The sequence below is a fragment of the Macaca nemestrina genome, chromosome 8, assembly GCF_043159975.1.
Source record: "Macaca nemestrina isolate mMacNem1 chromosome 8, mMacNem.hap1, whole genome shotgun sequence".
NCBI classification, from domain to species: Eukaryota; Metazoa; Chordata; class Mammalia; order Primates; family Cercopithecidae; genus Macaca; species Macaca nemestrina.
In genome coordinates, this window is record NC_092132.1 from 30892298 (window position 1) to 30912742 (window position 20445).

Here is a 20445-nt window from a genome sequence, read left to right on the forward strand (position 1 = left end):
TAGCTGGGACTACAGGAACCTACCATCATGCCTGGCTAATTTTCGTATTATTAGTAGAGATGGGATTTCACCGTGTTGGCCAGGTTGGTCTGGAACTCCTGACCTCAAGTGATCTGCCTGCCTCAGCCTCCTAAAGTGATAGGATTACAGGCATGAGCCACCACACCCAGCCAAATTACAGTACACTCTTATAGTAATGAAAACCCACATGCATAGCATAGTAAGATATTCATTAGGCATGTTTTTTTAAAAAAGAAATCAATGGCTTGATATGTAAAACATTTTATATTTCATTTTCTCCAATCAAGCCAAGAGGCTTCTTTTTTTTTTTTTTTCCTAATTAATTCTAACCTTTTATTAAGTCTAGAAAACAAAGAAAAAAAAACTTTTGAAGTGTTACTAAAATGCTAACTGAATCATTTTAGCATAAATCTAGCCACATGCATTTCAAGGTTCCACTGCTAGGAATTTTGTTAAGATCAGCTGAATCATGAATAATACTATATAACAGAGTATAAGGAACACAAGCATTAGATGTGATCCTTGCCCCATACCCTTAGATTATGTCAGAATAAAGCTGACAATTCTGTCAGGCTCTGAACCCCTAGTGCCCCCAGCCCAAATCTTGGAAGCAAAGAATATGCCCTGTCATACAACTTTGTACAAGTTGTAGTAAAACAAAGCCTAAGTTTTTTCACCTTTCTATAGTAAATGGTCAGTTATTTGATAAATACTAAAACGCTGCTAAGAATCCATTTTGAGTTTGTTTACCAAACACATTGTGCAAGAACTGACTACATAAAAAGTTCCTTTGAAATTTGGTCCACAAATTCACTTAAGGTTGGAAATTTAAAACTTGCAAGAAAAAGAGGAAGCAGGTATCCCTAAATCCTAACATGTTGTGATTACTAAAGGGATATATATGCGTACTAAAAAGTTTTGCTCACAGAAGGCACAAACTATAAAAGGGATATTCTTTTTGAATTAAAAAAAAAACTAGCTGATACCCTTCTTTGTTTAGTGAGCACCATAACCAAGATGAAGTTAAACCTGAATTCACTGTCTACTCCTGTGACCAAAAAAAAGAACATAAAAATTAACTTTGTTTTACCATGTACTTTCCAGCCACTAATTGAGATGTAGTTATGAAAGATTAAAATTGCCTTAAAAAGGGGTCATGATAGCAGCTATCAAAGCAATATTCAAGCATGATTTCAAGGATGCTTTCAGGTTTAGAATTAGCCTTCCTTGTCAAAAATCTGCACAACTTCATCAAAAACTTCATCAACAGATTTAGAAGCGTCTATTTTCTTGACTTTCCCCATTTCTTCATATAAGTCAATAATTGGCTTTGTTGACTGAAGGTATGTCTGAATTCTCTTTTCCAAGCTCTCTCTGTTGTCATCACTCCTACCACTACTCTTTCCCCTCTCGAGACATCGTTCAATACAGATCTCATTATTACAGTCAAAAAACAGAACGAAAGATACATCTGCCTTCCCATCCATGGTCTTGTTCCAACCTTGAAGGTTGTCTTGATTTCTTGGAAACCCATCAATCAAGAATTTATTCTTCTGAGCATTGGCAGCCATTGTCTGATCCATTTCCCTCTTTAATAAACTGATGGTTATCTCAACTGGTACAATCTTTCCTTCTTTAATGTACTTTTCAATAAGTTCACCATACTGTGAATCTGGGTTCTTCCTTTCATCACGAAGCAGCTCTCCTGCAGAAAGGTGTGTGTAACCATATTTCTCGACGATGCGGGCGCACTGGGTCCCCTTGCCGGCGCCGGGGCCGCCGAGGACGAACACTACCAGCGGCTTCATGAGACGGGGAGGGCAGAAGAGAATCGGCCGGCGGGTCTGCAGCAGGAAGCTAAGGCCCAGGACGTGGAGCAGTCGGCTGCGGCAGCGGCTCAGCATATACAGCTGCTCGGCCGGACGCTGAGGGAGCTGACAGCGGCCGGCGAGGCGCGGGGCGGGGCAGGGAGGCGGTGGGAGAAAGGGGCGGGCTGAGCCGGCGCCCGCCGCGGCCCCGCCGCGGTAGCTGCCCAGGCGTCCGCGGCACCAAGAGGCTTCTTATACCATTATCATTTTACAACAAAACCAGAAAACTTACAATCACAAATATATTGTGATTGATATTGACATCACCCTCATCTCAGAAATTTATTTATTCAGGATTGTAAACGCGGAATGATGATCAGACTTCTGAAAGCAATTGCCATTTAGCTGATCTTTAATTCTGGTTAATATTTAAGGATTCATAAACTTTTCAAAGTAAGAAGGTAATAAAATTCTCTCAGACTACTCCTAGACTTTATCTTGCTCATTAAACTTTGTATAATGGAATGTTTCTAACATGTAGACAAAAGTACATACCATATATATTTATATGAGTAATATGTAGTAGTATAGTACATGGAATATGAATAGTATATTGTATTCTTAGGCACCCATTAACCCAATTCAAAAATTAGCAATTATTAAATTGTGGTCTAACTTAATCACATTGATATACCCAAATTCTTTCAGTCACAGATTATTTTCAATCAAATTGCAGACCACAAATTATGTTATTCATTTATAATCTAGTATATAACTCTACGTTACAGACTCTCAAAAATAAAAAGAAAACATAATACTAAACATTACTAAACAAAAATAACAATTTCTTAACATCTCCATATATTCTGCCTTCAAATTACCCCAATTTTCTCCAACTTTTGATGCAGCTTGTTTTAATCAAAATTCAAAGAAATTCTATACATCACAATTAATTGATACACCTCTTAAGTTATCCTTGATTTGGGAGTTTCCCCTCCACCTCTTTTTTTATTTTTTCTTCAATGTTGCCTGTGGAAGGGAATGGAAAATCTCATTTCTCCTGTTAGAGTTTTGTCATTTAAGTAAATTAGATGTTCCCAAACCGGCCACACCTATGTGTTTATGCCATTCCGCACACCGTTTTATGATGTTTTGCAATCTCACTGTGAGTGTAGTTTGTTTCTCCCATTAGATTTGGGCAACTGTTGTGACCGTCCCGACTAATGCAGTATAGTAAATGTGATGGTATGCAATGTCCGTGACTAGTTCAAAAACGATACCATTTTGACCTGACTCTCCTGCTCTTTTTCCCCAAATGTTGATGTTGGAACCCAACCACCATCATCACGTTTGGCGGAGGACAAGACACATGGGAATGCCAGCATGTAGATGTTTTGGTTGACAGCCCACCTAGAGCCTCAGCTAATAGCCAATATCAACCACTAGACATGTGAATACATAAGCCTTCAGATACTTTCAGCCCCATCCTTCAAATCTTCCTCCTGAGGACCCAGATGCTGTGTAGCAGAAACAAAAAGTGCATGCAGTGCCCTGTCTGACATAACTCTTAGCTTCATGAGACCTAATAATTGTTTATGGTCATTTAAATCCAATAAGTAGTTTATTCCGCACTTATAAGTATATGTAAGTAATATATCTAATTCTGGATATTGTTGAATACTTTATACATGTTGTTTTCTATTTTACAAGAGTGCCAGGATCTTTATTTATCTCACTTTCTGGTCTTAACATTTCCTTTCTAAATTGATGACAATTGCTTATTACACATGTTTCATTATGGGTTGCAAAATGATGAAATTCTAATCCTATCATTCTTTATTTGATGGTTAAAATATTTATATGATGATCAACTTCTCTATCATTGTTAGCTTAAAATGTAATTCAAATAAGAAAAAACAAGATTAAATATGCAATACCTACCACTTTAAAAATAATCTGAATGGAATTGGTATTGACAGATATTTCTAATCTAGATCAGCCCAAATGATAGTAGAATTTCTAATTCCGTAAATTTGGTGTGAGTCTTAAGAATCTGTATTGACAGCAAGTTTCCAAGTGATGCTTATGCTGTTGGTAGAGGAACCAGACTTTAAAAACTGCTACTCTAATTACTTTCATCTTTAAAAACAAAGAGTCAGTTGTGGTGGTTTATGCCTGTGATCCCAGAGTTTTGGAATGCCAAGACAAGAGGATCATTTGCTACCATGAGTTTTAGAACAGCTTGGGCAATACAGTGAGGCTCCATCTTTAAACAAATGATAATAATAAATTAGCTGGACATGGTGGCACATGCCTGTAGTAGTGGTAACTCAAGGCTGAGGCAGGAGGACCACTTGAGTCTAGGAGTTCCAGGTTACAATGAGGTATGATCTTGCCACTGCACTCCAGACAGCGATACTCTGTCTCAAAAACAAAACAAAACAAACAAATAACAGTGAACATAACCAGTGATCAATACCTTTGTTTCTATTTTGATACAAACATCAAAGCAAACTAATACATAGTCATAGAAAGTAGATAAGTATTTATCTGGAATTTGGGGAGGTTGGAAAATATGGACAGATAGAAGGGATTACCAAGGGGCATCCAAATCTGTTAAAGGCTGTGAATATCTTCATTGTCTTGACGGTGAAGTTAACTAATTCTACACATTACATGTGTGCAGATTAGTTTCAACTTTACCTCAATAAAGCTGGTTAAAAATAAGGGGAAAAATGAAAAGCAAGATATATCATTATTTCCTTTGATTTACATGTTATCAAAATAATGAATTAGTACCCTGTCATCTTCTAACAATGACCCTGGAGTATTTTGTTTAACTTTTGGATTTTTCTCTAATGGTTAAGAAATTGTATCTGAAGTGGTTTTAACTTGCATTTCTCTTATTATGAACAATGATCAGAACTCTGTTATGTTTGGGTTCAGTTTAAACTGTTTCTTCATGTGTCTTACCCATTTTTTGGAGTGAGACAAAGATAAATGGACTCAGTGAAATATACAGGGATCTATTTTTAAATGAATAATCACAGTAGAAACAACAGTTTTAGCCTCAAATCTGATTTGTCACCCAGCAACAAAGAATGAAGAAGGGACATTATCAGAACATGCAAAGTTGACCTTATGACATTTTAACCTACATTTTCCCTAAGTTTCTCAGGAACTAAATCCTGACATTTGACAGTTCAGCAAGCATTTATTTTATTTATGCCATATTGAGAAAAAAATCAAGAATTTTTGAAGAAAGTTTATTAACAAATAACGATTAGGCTACTTGGTTCTTCCAGTATCAGTAAGATGGTCCAAAACACTAAAGCAATTATTCAGATAGTCCATGTCAAATAATTTAAATTTTACTTCACTCTAGTGAATATTTTAAGAAAATCCTTTTTATTACATTGGAATATAAGACAGAAAGCACATGGCATACAAAGACTTAACAGTTAAAAAGAAAGTGCTGACATCTGTACACTTGTTAAAATTTTCCCTGTCAATTTATAAATTTTATCCATAGTAGCATTCTCAATGAGCTACTGCATCTCATTGAAACTGCACCATATAAAATAATAACTAAATGTTCCTCAAATTAGCAAAACTGATTCAGTGCTAGTATGTTTTATAAATCTAGTCTTAAAATAATACTTTTTCTAGCCTAATTATTTAAAATAAAAAAGCATCACACAGACACACACACATTTACACATATGCTCAATGAACTAGAACTTTTCAGATATAGGTTCTAAGAAATGCAACAGTGAATAGAGTAAGCCAGAAAAGAGAAATGAGGCTTCGTCTACAAATGGCCTGGAGCTGTCTTAATACTGCAAGTTTCAGTGTGATTTTGACTAAATTGTGTGCACATATCAAAATTTGTTGCCTAATACTTTCAACATAGTTATTGAAATTTTTAAAGTGTTCTTCAGTATTTCTTGCTGCTTATTTCAGATTTTGTGGGCTGTAGTAGTTTATTACAGTTGTAATGGTTGGCTTCTCAGCAAAGAATAAATAATAAAACTTTAACAGTAAATGTATTTCTATTTTTATTCCCCAAACTCAAAATATACTCTAAAGATTGTAAAGTCCACTAGGTATAGTGGCTCATTTCTTTAATTCCAGCACTTTGCGAGGCCAAGGCAGGAAGATCACTTGAGGCCAGGAGTTTGAAACTAGCCTGGTTAACATAGCAAGACCCCCATCTCTACAAAAGAAAAAATTAGAAAAAGAAAATTAGCCAGGCATGGTGATGTAAAACTGTAGTCCTAGCAACTTGCAGGCTGAGATGGAGGGATTTCTTGAGCCTGTATGTTTGAGGGTACAGTGAGCTATGACTGTGCCATTGCAACCTAGCCCACGTGACAGAGCAAGACCATTAAAAAAAAAAATAAAATTGTAAAGTCGGCCGGCCGTGTTGGCTCTTGCCTGTAATCCTAACACCTTGGGAAGCTGAGGTGGGCAGATCACCTGAGGTCAGGAGTTTGAGACGAGCTTGGCCAAAATGGCAAAACCCCGTCTCTATTAAAAATATAAAAATTAGCTGGACGTGGTGGCGTATGCCTGTAATCCCAGCTAATTGGGAAGCTGAAGCAAGAGAATCGCTTGAACCTAGGAAACAGAGGTTGCAGTGAGCCGAGATTTCACTACTGCACTCCAGTCTGGGCAACAGAGCAAGACTCCGTCTCAAAAAGAAAAATAAATAATAATTATAAAGTCTAACCTTAATTAAAAGTATTAAACATAGAAAAATAATTTATTTTTGAAATCTCTGATCTAGCAGAGGAAACAATTTCAGAGGAATAAGGTAAGACATGTTTGGAAAACTGGAAAGATAAAAAGGACAGGGATCCTGGAGCATCTGAGTGAGGGGAGGAGTGAGCTCAGCTGTGACGTGTAAATAGCTTAGAAGGTATTACTTCTATCCGTTCAACAATGAAAACACCTGTACAAACTGAAAATCAATGACTTTTCTTGGACCTATAAGCTGTTGAGATTACAGGCAAATCAACACCTCAAGTTCTGGAAAGGCAAGTTTGTTCAGCCAAGATCTGCTACAGGGAGTCATAAACTGGTAAAATTACTTATATGGCAATTTTGATAAATTGTTGAAAGCTAAATGTAGATCACTACCAAATAACCAAATATCAAATACCCAGGGCCAAAGACTTTAATAGAGCCTTATCCTAGCTGAAGAGGGGTCTTTCCATTCCAGTCATTTCAAGCTTTTCTGCTTCACTAAATGGGTGATCTAAAAAAAACGGTTGATAAGTAATAGGGCTTCAAGGAAATAGATTGGGAACACCACAGCCAAAGAAGGGAGTGGGACCAATGGACAAAGAAGTTATGCCATGGGAAAATCAACAGTGAAAGTCACAGCCTTGAGACATAGACCTATTAGAGCTCTGAGATTTAACTCGAGGATTAATTATATAATGCGCCTCAGCCTGTCTTACCACCACACCAGTAGTGTTCCTGTATGGTAAGTTGGTTAAAGCTGAAAAGACACAGTTGTAGTTGCAATCATCTGTAGTGAGTATATGAATCAAACATGGAGGTAACTCACAATTTTATGCCCAATAGCGCCTTTCTCCTGGAAATTATAAAAATTTCAACTAAAGAACTCTTGTGTGAAATGGGAAATAGAAACCAAAATTCCAAATTTTTTAAAAATCGCAATCATAAAAAATAAAAATCTGTACATTAGAAGCAGCAATCAGAAAATAGAATACAAAAATGTTACTGTGTAAGAGGAAGATAAATGAAATTCATTTTCATCTCAATAAATGATAAGAATAACAAAACAGCCCCCCACACACAGACGCACACACATGAAAGAATATAATAAAGACAGAAGCAGAAATTATTGAGGCAAATGGTAAAGATCTACTTAATAGATCAAAATCTTGTATTTTGAAACATGTATAGCAAATGACTGGTTTGACTTAAAAACTGAGTTAAAAAAAGCACTAAAACAAGAATGACAAAGATAGAATAATTATTGAAATTTTTTTAAAGTATAAATTATTTGATGTTTTTCCCTGGAGGCTTAGAAGATTTTATGTTTTCCTTTAAATTCAGAGTTCATTATTCTAGGTTAATGTTCTCAGGTATCTAGCAACACCTTTCAATGTGTAAATTTAAGTATTTTCTATTTTCTGTGTTACAGTTTTGTTTTCTCTAGGGATTCAAAATGATGAATATTATTCATTCTTTGTCCTCTATTTCTATTACTTTCTGACCTCTTCTATATGCATTTTTACATGAATTTTATTTTCTTGGGTGCTCTCTGGTCTTTTCTCTTAATCAATTTTTTATTTGAGCCTATTATCCCTTTGTCTTGTGGAAATTTATTCTTCATTTTGATATATTTTTAAATATTTTGTTTTATTTCTCTCATGTTTAATCAATTCACTTTTATTTCTCTGTTTTCATTTTTTGTCTATTCTGTTATTAGATTTCGTATTTTTGAATAATAGTGGTCAGTCATATCTCAAATGCTTATGTGAGATAATGAGTTATCTTTGGTTACAGATATGTTCTGTTTTCATAGTTTGTTTTGAAGGAAATGGATTTTCCTCCATGGCTATGTGTGCTATTTGATTTCCACATTATTTCCCCATTAGATCTCTATGAAGTTGTTAAATTTTGTGTTCATTTTTATATTACTTGTGGGTTTTAAAGGTTTCTGGTTTATGGTGAGAGCAGCAGTCGCTCCAGATGGCATGCTGCCGCCATCATGCCAGCTGCAAAAGGAAGGCATGGCCACAGCTACCAGCTCCATGGAGCCACCCAACCACAGCTGCACACCCAGGCCTCTGCTCCACTGAGCAGGTGGGAGACCTGCCTTCCTGGGCATAGCTGCAGCTGCACAAACCATGTCTGCAGGCTCAGGCATCCCTGCACTCTTGGGGGACTAGGAAGGCCCCTGACCCTTTCAGGCTCAGTAGTGCCTGCTCCCACTGCCTGGCTTCTCCTGCTTTTGGCACTCACTCAGATCTCAAAGTCTGGCCAAGGCCAGGTGGTATGAACAGCAGCAGGAGGCAGAGAGGTTCCTGGGCAGAAGTGGGCAGGTCCCCAGTAAGGCCCCACCTTAGGGCCAGGGAGGACCTGAAGGCTGGGGGCTGGGCTTCTGGTCCCACGAATGAAATCCTAAAATTTGTATGGAACTAGAAAAAACCCCAAAGCAATACTCAACGTTGAGTGTATACCCAAGGAAAAGAAACTTAGTACGTCGAAGAGACAAAGAGATATCTGCACTCCCATTTATAGCAGCACTATTTTCAATAGCAACAATATGGAATCAACCTAAGTTACTTGAAATTATTCTGCACTGGAGATTTGTCTCATTTCTCTGATTTATTATTATTTTCAAGCATGGACTCTTTGATATTTATTTTATATTTTAGGGTACAATCTAATATTACTTTTGTTATTCAAATTATTTCAGGTTTGGCCACTGAGACCTCTTCCAGTTCACTCCTATGTATGTTTATTTGTTTTATCACTTACTTCATTACTTTTTGGGACTAGAAAGTGAGGCTTATCTTGTATATTTCCTACCCCATACTTTTTCTTTTGGGTCCACTAAGCTGACAGAGCAAAGAAATATATGATCCGGTTTCACCCTATGTAAATAGATGTAGCTGTATGTAACCATATGTGTTTATATTAAGGTACACATGAATCGTTACTGATGTCTCCAGCTCCAATCCATGAACCAGGTATCACCTGGGGCTTCTCCCATTGTTTATGTGTAAGCCATGTAAAAATCTGACTCCTAACATCTGCCATTTATTTACTTTATTCAATTCCAGTATGAATGTATAATAATATCATAGTTATTAAGCTATAGCCATGTGGGACACAACTTTTTCAACAAGAATATAATGTTAACAGGCAATTCTTTTTCTGTAAGTTACTAGATCAGCACCTTTTTTTCCCTTCCCCCATTCTAGGAGGTTGCTTAATACATTTTAAATACAAGAAGATTGTCTTGTCACAATCACCTTTCCTTCCTGAGATCCTCTATCTCCTAAAATATTTTTTATTTGAATATATTAACTCTTCGTGCTACAAAGTTTGTAGGTTTTAACAAATGTATAATGTCATGTATCCAGGATTGCAGTATCATACAGAATAGTTTTACCATCTAAAAATCCCCTATGCTCTACTTAAACTTATTTATGGCTACTCTTATCCCTTACCTTAAACTTATGGCAATCACCAATCTTTTTATTCTCTCTACAGATCTAACTCTTTCGGAATGTCATATATTGGAATTTGTAGCTATAAGGATTTTGTAGCTATTTCAAATGGATTTTTTTTTCACTTAACAGTATGCATTTAAAGTTCCTGCATGTCTATTCAGTGATTGATAGCTTTGTTCTTTTTATTGCTAAATAATGTTCCATTATATGTAGCAATGTTTATTCACTTATTGAGAAACATCTTGATTGCTTCCAGTTTTCGGTAATTATTTATAAAATTGTCATAAAAATTCATGGGCAAGCTTTTGTGTAGATGTAAATTTTCAAATCAATTGAATCAGAATTTCTAGAAGCATTACTGGATCATATGGTGACAAAATGTTTATCTCTGTACGAAACTGTTAAACATTTACCAAATGCTGGTAAGATGGACTCCATCAGCAATGAATGAGATTTTCTGTTGTTCCATCTTACCAGCATTTGGTGTTCTCAGGGTTTTGAATTTTAACCATTCTAATAAGTCTGTAGTACAATCTCATTGTTTTAATTTGCAACTCCCTAATGACATACGATTTTAGTATCTTTTCATAAGTATTTTGCCGTCTACATTATTTTTGATAAGGTATCTATTCAGATTTTTGCCTATTGTTTAATTAAGCTGTTTGTTGTATCATTTAATTTTAGAGTTCTTTGTATGTTTTCATAACAGTGATTTATTGGATATGTGTTTTGTTCAGTGCAGAGATTTGCCCTGTAATTTTAGTTCTTCTATTAGTACAATAAAAGTCATTGATTTTTAGTTTGATCAGATGTTTCTTGTCATAAGAATAAGAGTAATGACTTTGAAGCTTTAGCTTTCTGAGCTGAAACCAGAAGCCTTTGGTTTTGTTTCAATTGGACAAGCTAGGTGGAAAGCGAGAATTCCTAAGGCTACTCGGTGGTTAATTCAAAACAATATAGGGTACCTGGAGCATCAAGAAATTTTGGAATTAATAAAGAAGACATTATTAAATAGATGTATGCATGTTCATACCTACAGAATGCACACTTAATGGTCTAGTGTGGATTATAAGAAAGCTCTTAAATACTGGAAATTGTAGATTATAAGGGTCTTAATAAAATATTACCATCGTAACACAAATAATGACTGATATGGAATTAACAATTCAATCTGCGTAGCAAGCTAAGAGAGATCGATAATTAGATAATGCTTTGTCTTCAGTTATTATTCTGGAAGATTGCCAAAGCCAGTTTACATTCATATGTACTCCAATACATGTTCACTGTGCTCACACAAGAATATTGGAATGCTTGTGGTTATTGCCACAAGCTGAACCAGTTTGGTTTTTCAACTATTGAGTCCCATCCAGTATAAACCTGCTTTTTTCACTCTAATGATCTTTTTTTCAGATCATTGTGGTTTTTTTTTGTTGTTGTTGTTCTTTCTTTGTTGTTTTTCTCCACTATTTTCCACTGTTATTTGTGGAAAGGTAGATCTGGTAGGAGTGTGTTTAGTCATACCAGAAACATGCAATCTCCCTCATATTTAGCATTTTAAAAATATTACTCATCTCTCTCCTCTATGTGTCCTTGATTATTCATAGGCAAAGAGAAAACACATGATTAGGTTTTTCGGTTTTGTTTTTAGTATGCATGGAACTCTCCTCAGATTGACAAGTTTATTAGGTCTATTTACTACCATCTACATTACTACCATCACTTAACAAGGTATTATTTCCCTTCATGTTCCAATAACGTTCTTTTCACTTTCTTTGAGCCCTTACCTACAGCTTAGCTGCATCTATAGGCATCAAGGACATTCATCTTTCAGCCTCTGATCTCAGTCCAATTCCAATGCCAATGCTGCACCATTTAGGTTTTTGTTATTAGAGCACCTCACTCTAAAAACACAGTCTATTGCTTAATAATAAATTTCCTCAATGCTGAGTAGATTAAACAACAATAATGATTTTTAGTATTATCTGTCATGTTTCTAGGCATTTGGAGCACTAAGCTAGATGTTTTTCACTCTTTCTTTTCCTCTGGTGATTGCTGTCAAGGAGTGGCAGGAGCTGGAGTGATCTCGAATGTTTCCTTGCTTACATGTCAGGTGATTAATGCAAGCAAGTTGCTCACACGTTGGCTGGGTTTCTTGGACTGTATACCTGCACAGGTCCTCTCCAAGTGAGTGTGCTTGCTAAACTATAGAGGCTGTCTTACAAAAGTATTTTAGACATGGGAAGTAGAAGCTGCCAATTTATAAAAGCCTAGACCTACAAACTAGCCAGCATCACTTCTGTATTTCATATCCAACAGTTAAAGATATCAGATTCAAGAGGAGTTGGTAAAAAAACATCACATTTCAATGGTAAAAAATGTCAAAGTATTTTCTGGCCATATTTTAAAACTTTTGCATATGAAAACTTGGATTCAAAATGCATTGCCGTAATACAACTTGAATGTGTGACACTATGTTTGTTGTTTGCTTCTTGTTGAACTCTTTTTCAGTCTATTGTAAAGGAAAAACATCTTGTTCTAATTTTATCAGTTTGTTTTAAGGATCAAGTTCAAATACTATTTTCAAAGTTTATATTTATATACATATATATGATATATATGCTTGATTTTTTAATAAGTCGTATCTCTTCCAGAGGTGTCAGCATTACTGCTGAACTCTACTTCTTACCTACTAATTTGAAAGAGCTGTCTATACTTCTATACCTGTCTCTGTTTTGGTTTGTTTGAACCACTGTCTTCCTCCTCAATTCATCTTGTTCTTTGTCATATGACTCTCTCTGCATTCTATAACTCTATAAGTAAAATATAAAACTTTTATTGTTACCTTTTTGGTTGGCTTTCTATCAGCTTCTGACAGCTAATTTACGAAGCACTTTATAGCTTCTTGTTCACTTTTCATAAAGGTAGTATATCCCTTATTTCTTTGAGATAAATTATTGCTCCCTACATTGTCTCTTCTAAGAAGAAATTAGTTATTTATGTTTTTATTTTATGATGTACTGTTTTTTTACCTGTCATGTTAGAAAAATAACTGAAATATCTAGTGAACTTTGGATATCTACTTATATTTAGGAGTGAGTCACTCGTGTGCTGACTATAATGACACATTATGACTGTGTTCACAATGCTGGGCTTACCAACTAATGGGCTTCATTTGTTATTGCCAGGAATGGATGTGGCCATATTTTGAGATATCCACAAATGCTAATATATGTAGGAATTTTCCTTTGTGACTATTAGTTTTCAAACAACAACAAAAAAATAATTTCTAGTGTGAGGCTTATGTCTTTCCCAGAATTCAGAAGTCAAGGAAGTGGAAAGAGAGTCGAAGATTTTCTTATGAGATTTATAGACTTGAATCCTTTTCCACTGAGGCAGCTTATTTCTAGCTTCAGGTGGTTTCCCATTTCAGAGCCCAGACAGACACCATCTTCTCAGGGGCTGGGAAGAAATTCGTTACCTCTCTTTGCTGTTAGGTGAGGGAGTATAAGTTGTTTTGACTTCTCCTTAAAAGACTTACAATCAATCATTTTGATATTTTTACAAACTTCAGAGACACTTTGGTCTCTAATACTTGAAACTCCCCCTTATATTACTGCATGAATCAGCATGTCTCTTCTCAGTTCCCCAATTGCTAGCTTTGCATTTAGCTCCTTTAATCAACTAAGTCAATTGCCACTTGTTCTTTTACTTTCCAAGTTTCTAATTACACAGCCCTCCCTCCTCTGATGGCATTGTATTGCCCCTAATTTTGAAATTTATTTTACAATAATATTTTACTTCATATTATTTGTGCGATGTTAACAGGTTCAGAAATAAATGAAGGTAAACATGTATATTTCCTTTGGGTTTTCCTGAAGAATAATTAATCATTATGTCTATTAAGACTCTAAAATATACAATCAAGCTTCATTTGATGATCATAAGCTGACTGGGCAATATTAAATTCTATTTTCTTAAAAGAAAACAAATACAGAAAAACCCCAAAACAAAGGCTTATGGGCTACTTTTAAAATGGGGAATTATCAAAATAGTCTTTGAAAGCTGAGATATTTTATATATGATGCTGTTGATATATTTGAAATTTGTTTTTGTTTTGTTTTTAGAGGTAACATATGTTTTAAAATTTAATATCAGGTATGTTTGAGTCTAAATATGTTTTGTTTGAAAAATAAGAACTGCAACACATATTAGTATACAAGTTACCCAACAATCTTTAATATATATTTTATTTGCAGTTAAACTTTTATTGTTTTATTTAAAAAATTGGCAACATGAAGCAATCTACATGTAAAGTCTGAGAAAGAAGGATTTTGAGAAGATTAGAATTAACTGAATTTTCCCAGGAAATGTACTTTATGCATTAAATCATTCCAATTCTATAAATCTCACCTTGGAAACGCTAGCAAGTCACCCTTCCAAGGGAGTATAGCCAGTCATTTAATTGTACTTGAAGGAATGTGCTTTTCTCTTTCTATCAATGTATACATGTTCTTGTATATGTGTAGCATAGTGAGATGGAGTGAAATCTACACATACTTATGCACATAGACACAGAGTGAGAGACAGACTTAATGCTTTCTGACATATAATTTATACTAATTTATACTTGAGACTAGAAGATGTTACAATATTTTTAAAATAATAAAATAGAAATTTTTAAAGTACTTTAGAGAAGTTGGGTAATAGCAACATGTATTAATGCTATAACAAACTGAATAAAACAAACAATGTTTTTGAAATGTTTTCAGCATTTTCAATTGCACTAGAAACCTTTCTCTTTTTCACAGCACGACTAATTGGAACACAAGGAATATCATTGCTCTGTTTAACTTGTAGAAAACTTATTTATAGTTGCCACAGTTGTAACATAATTTTTCATGACCTAAAATTGTATTGAGTATTCAATTGACACATTTTTATTATACACCTAGCTATATAACTTTAAAACTGTTGAAAACTCAGCATTTCCCCAGAACACATAATTTGAAATTATATTTTATATAGACATATATTTATTTAATAGCTATTTTGGTTGGTAGTATGACCTCATATTTTCTCCTCTGAAAAGATTCCCTTCATTATAGAAACTGTCAAGTCTATTACTGGATAAAGGAAAGGTTTTTGCTGTCTTGTTATTATTTTAATATTCTGTTTCCGAGAGAAGGCCAATGTGTAAGACAAAGGAAGATTGACAAAGTAGCTTGATTCTGAAATCTTGTGACATTATCTCCTTCAAACAATTAACGGAACAAAGGTGATGACGGTTGTATGACAAAATGTGAATTCTAGATGAAGGAGATGGACAGGGTAGACACCCTGCCCAGCTCAAAACCAGCTATGGCTGTATGTATCTGTGTTTATGTTTGAGTTAATGTAAATACTGGAGGTGGGGAAAAAATAATTTCAAAAAACAGAAGAATAAAACATATATCATGTGCCTTGATTGTAATTTTTTTGTTATTCATTGTAAAGAAAAAGAACAAAGAAAATCCAAAATGGTGATATAAGTAAAATAGACACTTTTCAGTAGAAATGTTATAAATTTTCAGTGTGCCTTCCTAGACAAAATTATTGTTTATTGAATAAAGGAGTACAATAGCAAATAATAACTGACCCCTACAGGTATGGGTGCATACTCACTTCTCATTAAGCTTACATGCATTGTCGCTCATACAGATGATTGTAGTTAAAAGGGTGGATGTGAATCATATTTCATAAAACAAAGTTTAAACTGAATCAAGAAATTTCACATGAATAAAATATAGAAATTATTTTTAAATTATATACTATACATATTGGCAAATACACAGATTGATGCATTTCTTATCAATAATTTTAGAGCAATAGTTTGCTTAACATTTCAAGGAATTCAAATATGATGTGTGTGTATGTGTGAAAAATACTGCACACTCTCACAGTAGAAAAGAGGAGAGAAAAAAGTTTATGTGATTTTCCCTTTTAATGATCGTTATCAAAATTAACTTAAACTCTGGGTTAGTTTGAAAACACAGTCAACTAAATGTGAATAATTAGTGTTTGCTTTTGAATAATAGTTACATTTATTACACAAGTAATGCATGTTCATTGGGAAATATTTAAATAATAATAAATGTGAAGATGGAAAAAAGCACATAAAATCTCATTCCTTAAAAGCACCTATGGTTTATTTTTACTCAGTATTTTTTCTCTTTTTCACTCATTTGTTTTTGTTTATTTGTTTATAATTTTATTTTAAGTTTAGGGGTACAATGCAGGTTTGTTTCATACTTAAACTTGTTTCATGGGAGTTTGTTGTACAGATTATTTCATTACCCATGTATTAAGCCTAGTACCCATTAGTTATTTTTCCTCATCCTCTCCCTCCTTCCTCCCTCTGAAAGGCCGAGGTTCTGTTGTTCCCTTCTATGTGTCCATGTGTTCCCCTCATTAAGCTCCCATTCATTAGTGATAACGTGCAATACTCGGTTTTCTGTTCCCGTGTTAGTTTGTTAGGGATAATGGCCTCCTTCAAGCTATACTCCAGGGCTACAGTGACCCAAACAGCATGGTACTGATACAAAAACAGACACATTGACCAATGGAACAGAATAGAGCACCCAGAAATAAGACTGCACACCTACAATTTTCTGATCTTCAACAAACCTGACAAAAACAAGCAATGGGAAAAGGATTCCCTATTCAATAAATGGTATGCTGGGATAACTGTCTAGCTATATGAAGAAGACTGAAACTGAACCCCTTCTTTAAACCGTATAAAAATTTAACTCTAGGTGGATTAAAGATTTAAATGTAAAACCCAAAACTGAAAACCTCTAAGAAAATTAGTCGTTTTTTTCTTCGCAAGAAAGAATGTAGTATTTATGCATGTTCATATTTAAAGTTGCATTTATTTATATTCTTTTCTGTAATTAAGACTATATTTCTGGATTTTTCTCCTTATAGAGCATTTTGTATAAATTCTTTGAATAACTCTATTTTCAGTAATCTTTCTCTTTCTCTCCTTTATCTGTAAAAATCTGCTTTTTCACTCTTGTATTTTCTCGAGTTCACAATATTATGTTGGCAGTGATTTTTACTTAACATTTTTGAACATTTCTAAAATCTGTAAAATATCATTCCATTCTATCATTTGTATCTATCTATCTATCTATCTATCTATCTATCTATCTATCTATCTATCTATCATCTATATATCTATCTAGTTATAGTAAGTTTATCACTCTCAACGTTCTTATCTGTGTCTTTTAAGTTATTGTCTTTGCATTTGTTTTTTAGAAATTTCACCAAAATAGGTTCACATAAGATTTTATTTGTTTTATTCTGCTTGATAGTCATTAAAATTCCAAGAAAATTTTTGAAAAATCTGTACTCATTATGTCTTTGAATAGTGTATCTCATTCATTCTGTCTCTTCCTATGAACTTCTTATTAGATGAACGTTCAACCTTCTCATTCTATCTTATTTGATATTGTCCAGATTTTTTGTGTGTATACTTTAATTTCTTTATTTTTATTTTTATTCTCTAAGGGTTAATTTGTTCAATTGTATTGTCCATCTCACGAATTATCTTCTCAACTGCATTTAATCATCAGGTTAACATTTAGTATGCTTTTAATAGTTGTATTTTTCATATGTAGAAATTCTAATTTTTCCCCAAATCTCTTTTCTTTTCAGATAGTTTTTTATTATATATTTATCTTATATTCAATTTTCTTTCTTTTTATATTTCATAGAAAATTTTGCTATAGTCTCATTCTGAAAACTCCAATAACTACAGTTGTTATGGTGACTACATTTCTTGTTTATTAATTCTCTACATACTAGCTCTTGCTTTGTTACTTTTATCTTAAATCATGAGCTTTCTGCTGAATCTTAATCTGAAAAATCACTTGTGCCTAATTTAGGAAAGTTATTTTAAAGAGAGCTGATTTATGCCTTTACCGATAACCAGAGACCACGATTAACTTCAGATAACTACAGACCTCTTAAGGGTCTTGGATAAGCGGGCAAGTCACTCAGTTTCTCACATTCAATTTTTGTACCTATGTTTTGCGTCTTCCTTACCGTGATTCAGATTTTCTAATTTGTCACTTTAGCAGCAACTCAGAGCCTTGTTTTAGACTTACATAGGTTTGAGGTCATTGATCATTTATTAAGAAGATTGTGAAGAAAGTCATTGGTAGCTTAATGGGGATGGCATTGAATCTATAATTTACCTTGGACAGTATGGCCATTTTCACGATATTGATTCTTCCTATCCATGAGCATGGAATGTTCTTCCATTTGTGTCCTCTTTTATTTCATTGAACAGTGGTTTGTAGTTCTCCTTCAAGAGGTCCTTCACATCCCTTGTAAGTTGGATTCCTAGGTATTTTATTCTCTTTGAAGCAATTGTAAATGGGAGTTCACTCATGATTTGGCTCTCTGTTTGTCTGTTATTGGTGTGTAAGAATCCCATTACTGGGTATATACCCAAAGGATTGTAAATCATGCTGCTATAAAGGCACATGCATGTGTATGTTTATTGTGGCACTATTCACAATAGCAAAGACTTGGAACCAACCCAAATGTCCATCAATGACAGACTGGATTAAGAAAATGTGGCACATATACACCATGGAATACTATGCAGCCATGAAAAAGGATGAGTTCATGTCCTTTGTAGGGACATGGATGCAGCTCGAAACCATCATTCTCAGCAAACTATCACAAGAACAGAAAACCAAACACCACATGTTCTCACTCATAGGTGGGAATTGAACAATGAGAACACTTGGACACAGGAAGGGGAACATGACACACTGGGGCGTGTTGTGGGGTGGAGGGAGGGGGGAGGGACAGCATTAGGAGATATATCTCATGTAAATGATGAGTTAATGGGTGCAGCACACCAACATGGCACATGTATACATATGTAACAAACCTACATGTTGTGCACATGTACCCTAGAACATAAAGTATAATAAAAAAAAGAAGACTGTGAAATACCCAACCTCTCTTCAACCCAGTGATGCTCAGTAATTGTGTTCGAATGGCTTTTTGTTACAAGAAGTTCATTTACAACATCTTAGTCAAACATGATTCTGTAAATATAAAACATACAGTTTATTTTTACCAAAAAAGGTATCATATTGCACAATTTATCTTTTACCTTTTTAAGATTACCAATTTATTTTTGGACAAATAAAATTATTAATATAGCAATTATAAATCATAATTAAGCCACTCATTTTAACACCAAAAAAGTAAACATATTTATTTTATAAAAGTCACTTTTATTTTGTCATAGATAGGTAAAAAATGTGTCAAAAGCATACTCTTTCTGCGAATTAGCAATGAGGAACTCTCGTGCAATTCAAGTCCTTGGACATTATTAGGTTTCTTCAAAATCTGTGGTCAAGGAAGAACTGTAGTGACCACCTGGTTCATATTTGCCACGTCCCTCTATAGCAATATGAGCACACTCTGTATAACAAGGCTTCCCAAATATGAAGGGCCTAGAATTCTTGTAAAATTCAGATTCCATTTCAGTGTTTCTAGGGTGGAACTTGAGATTCTACAGTTCTAATAAACGCCTAGGGGACTCTAATGCTGCTGGTCCACATATTATACCTTTGATTGGTGAAGCTCAATATCATATCTTATCCTTTGTTTTTGTAATTTTTGTGGAAATCTTTAAGTCAAATAATATACTATGTTTCCACTAAATCTGCTCGACCTTCTGTAAACCCTGTTAGTGGTACTGTTGTGGAGGTTAGCCTTTAACCTATGCGGCTCATAAAATAACAAGTTATAGTGATCTACCCTTAAAAAATTTCCAATTTCTAAATTCCTATCAGCTCCTTAGCGCTTTCTTCCTCCTTCATTGAAATAGCCTCTTAAAGTATCCCTATACTTTAGTCTAACCCCTCCTAATACAGATTTGTCAACATTACAATCTTCCCGAATTACAAATATGATTTTACTCCTGATTAAAACCATTGTATACTTTCCAATTATTTAGAAGATCAAAACTAGAAACTAATGTGATATATTTCTTTCTTTTTTAATTATTATAGAAACAGAATGTAGAAAACAGCACAAGCCATGAAAGATGAGGAATTTACTTTTTGCTTTGCAAATATGAATGCACTTGTAGACTACAGAATTTCATTGCTGCTGTTTACATGGCTTATTACAGACTTGTCAGATTAAAAATCCAGTTAATCATATAATTACCTTAATGGATAATGATTAAATAATCTATGTAGCTCCTAGTGAATGATTTTGACATGTTATATCTGTAACAAATTAATAATGTGATACTTTACTATCATAGAAAATGTATGACTATAATCTCAAAGTTGAGATTTACTCTGTCCGTCTTCATTAAACCA

General features: G+C 34.3%; 1 protein-coding gene across 1 annotated transcript; it reads right to left on the bottom strand.

The window, feature by feature from the left end:
* Positions 1–1096: 1096 nt before the first annotated feature.
* LOC139355774 (UMP-CMP kinase) lies at positions 1097–1948 on the bottom strand. Its single transcript, XM_071067894.1, has one exon. It carries the CDS (start codon positions 1923–1925, stop codon positions 1239–1241), a length of 687 nt encoding a protein of 228 aa, XP_070923995.1. The 5' UTR covers positions 1926–1948; the 3' UTR covers positions 1097–1238.
* Positions 1949–20445: the final 18497 nt, after the last annotated feature.

Excerpts from the sequence above, each read along its gene's own strand:
- LOC139355774 (XM_071067894.1), bottom strand. The coding sequence starts at position 1,925 with ATGCTGAGCCGCTGCCGCAGCCGACTGCTCCACGTCCTGGGCCTTAGC.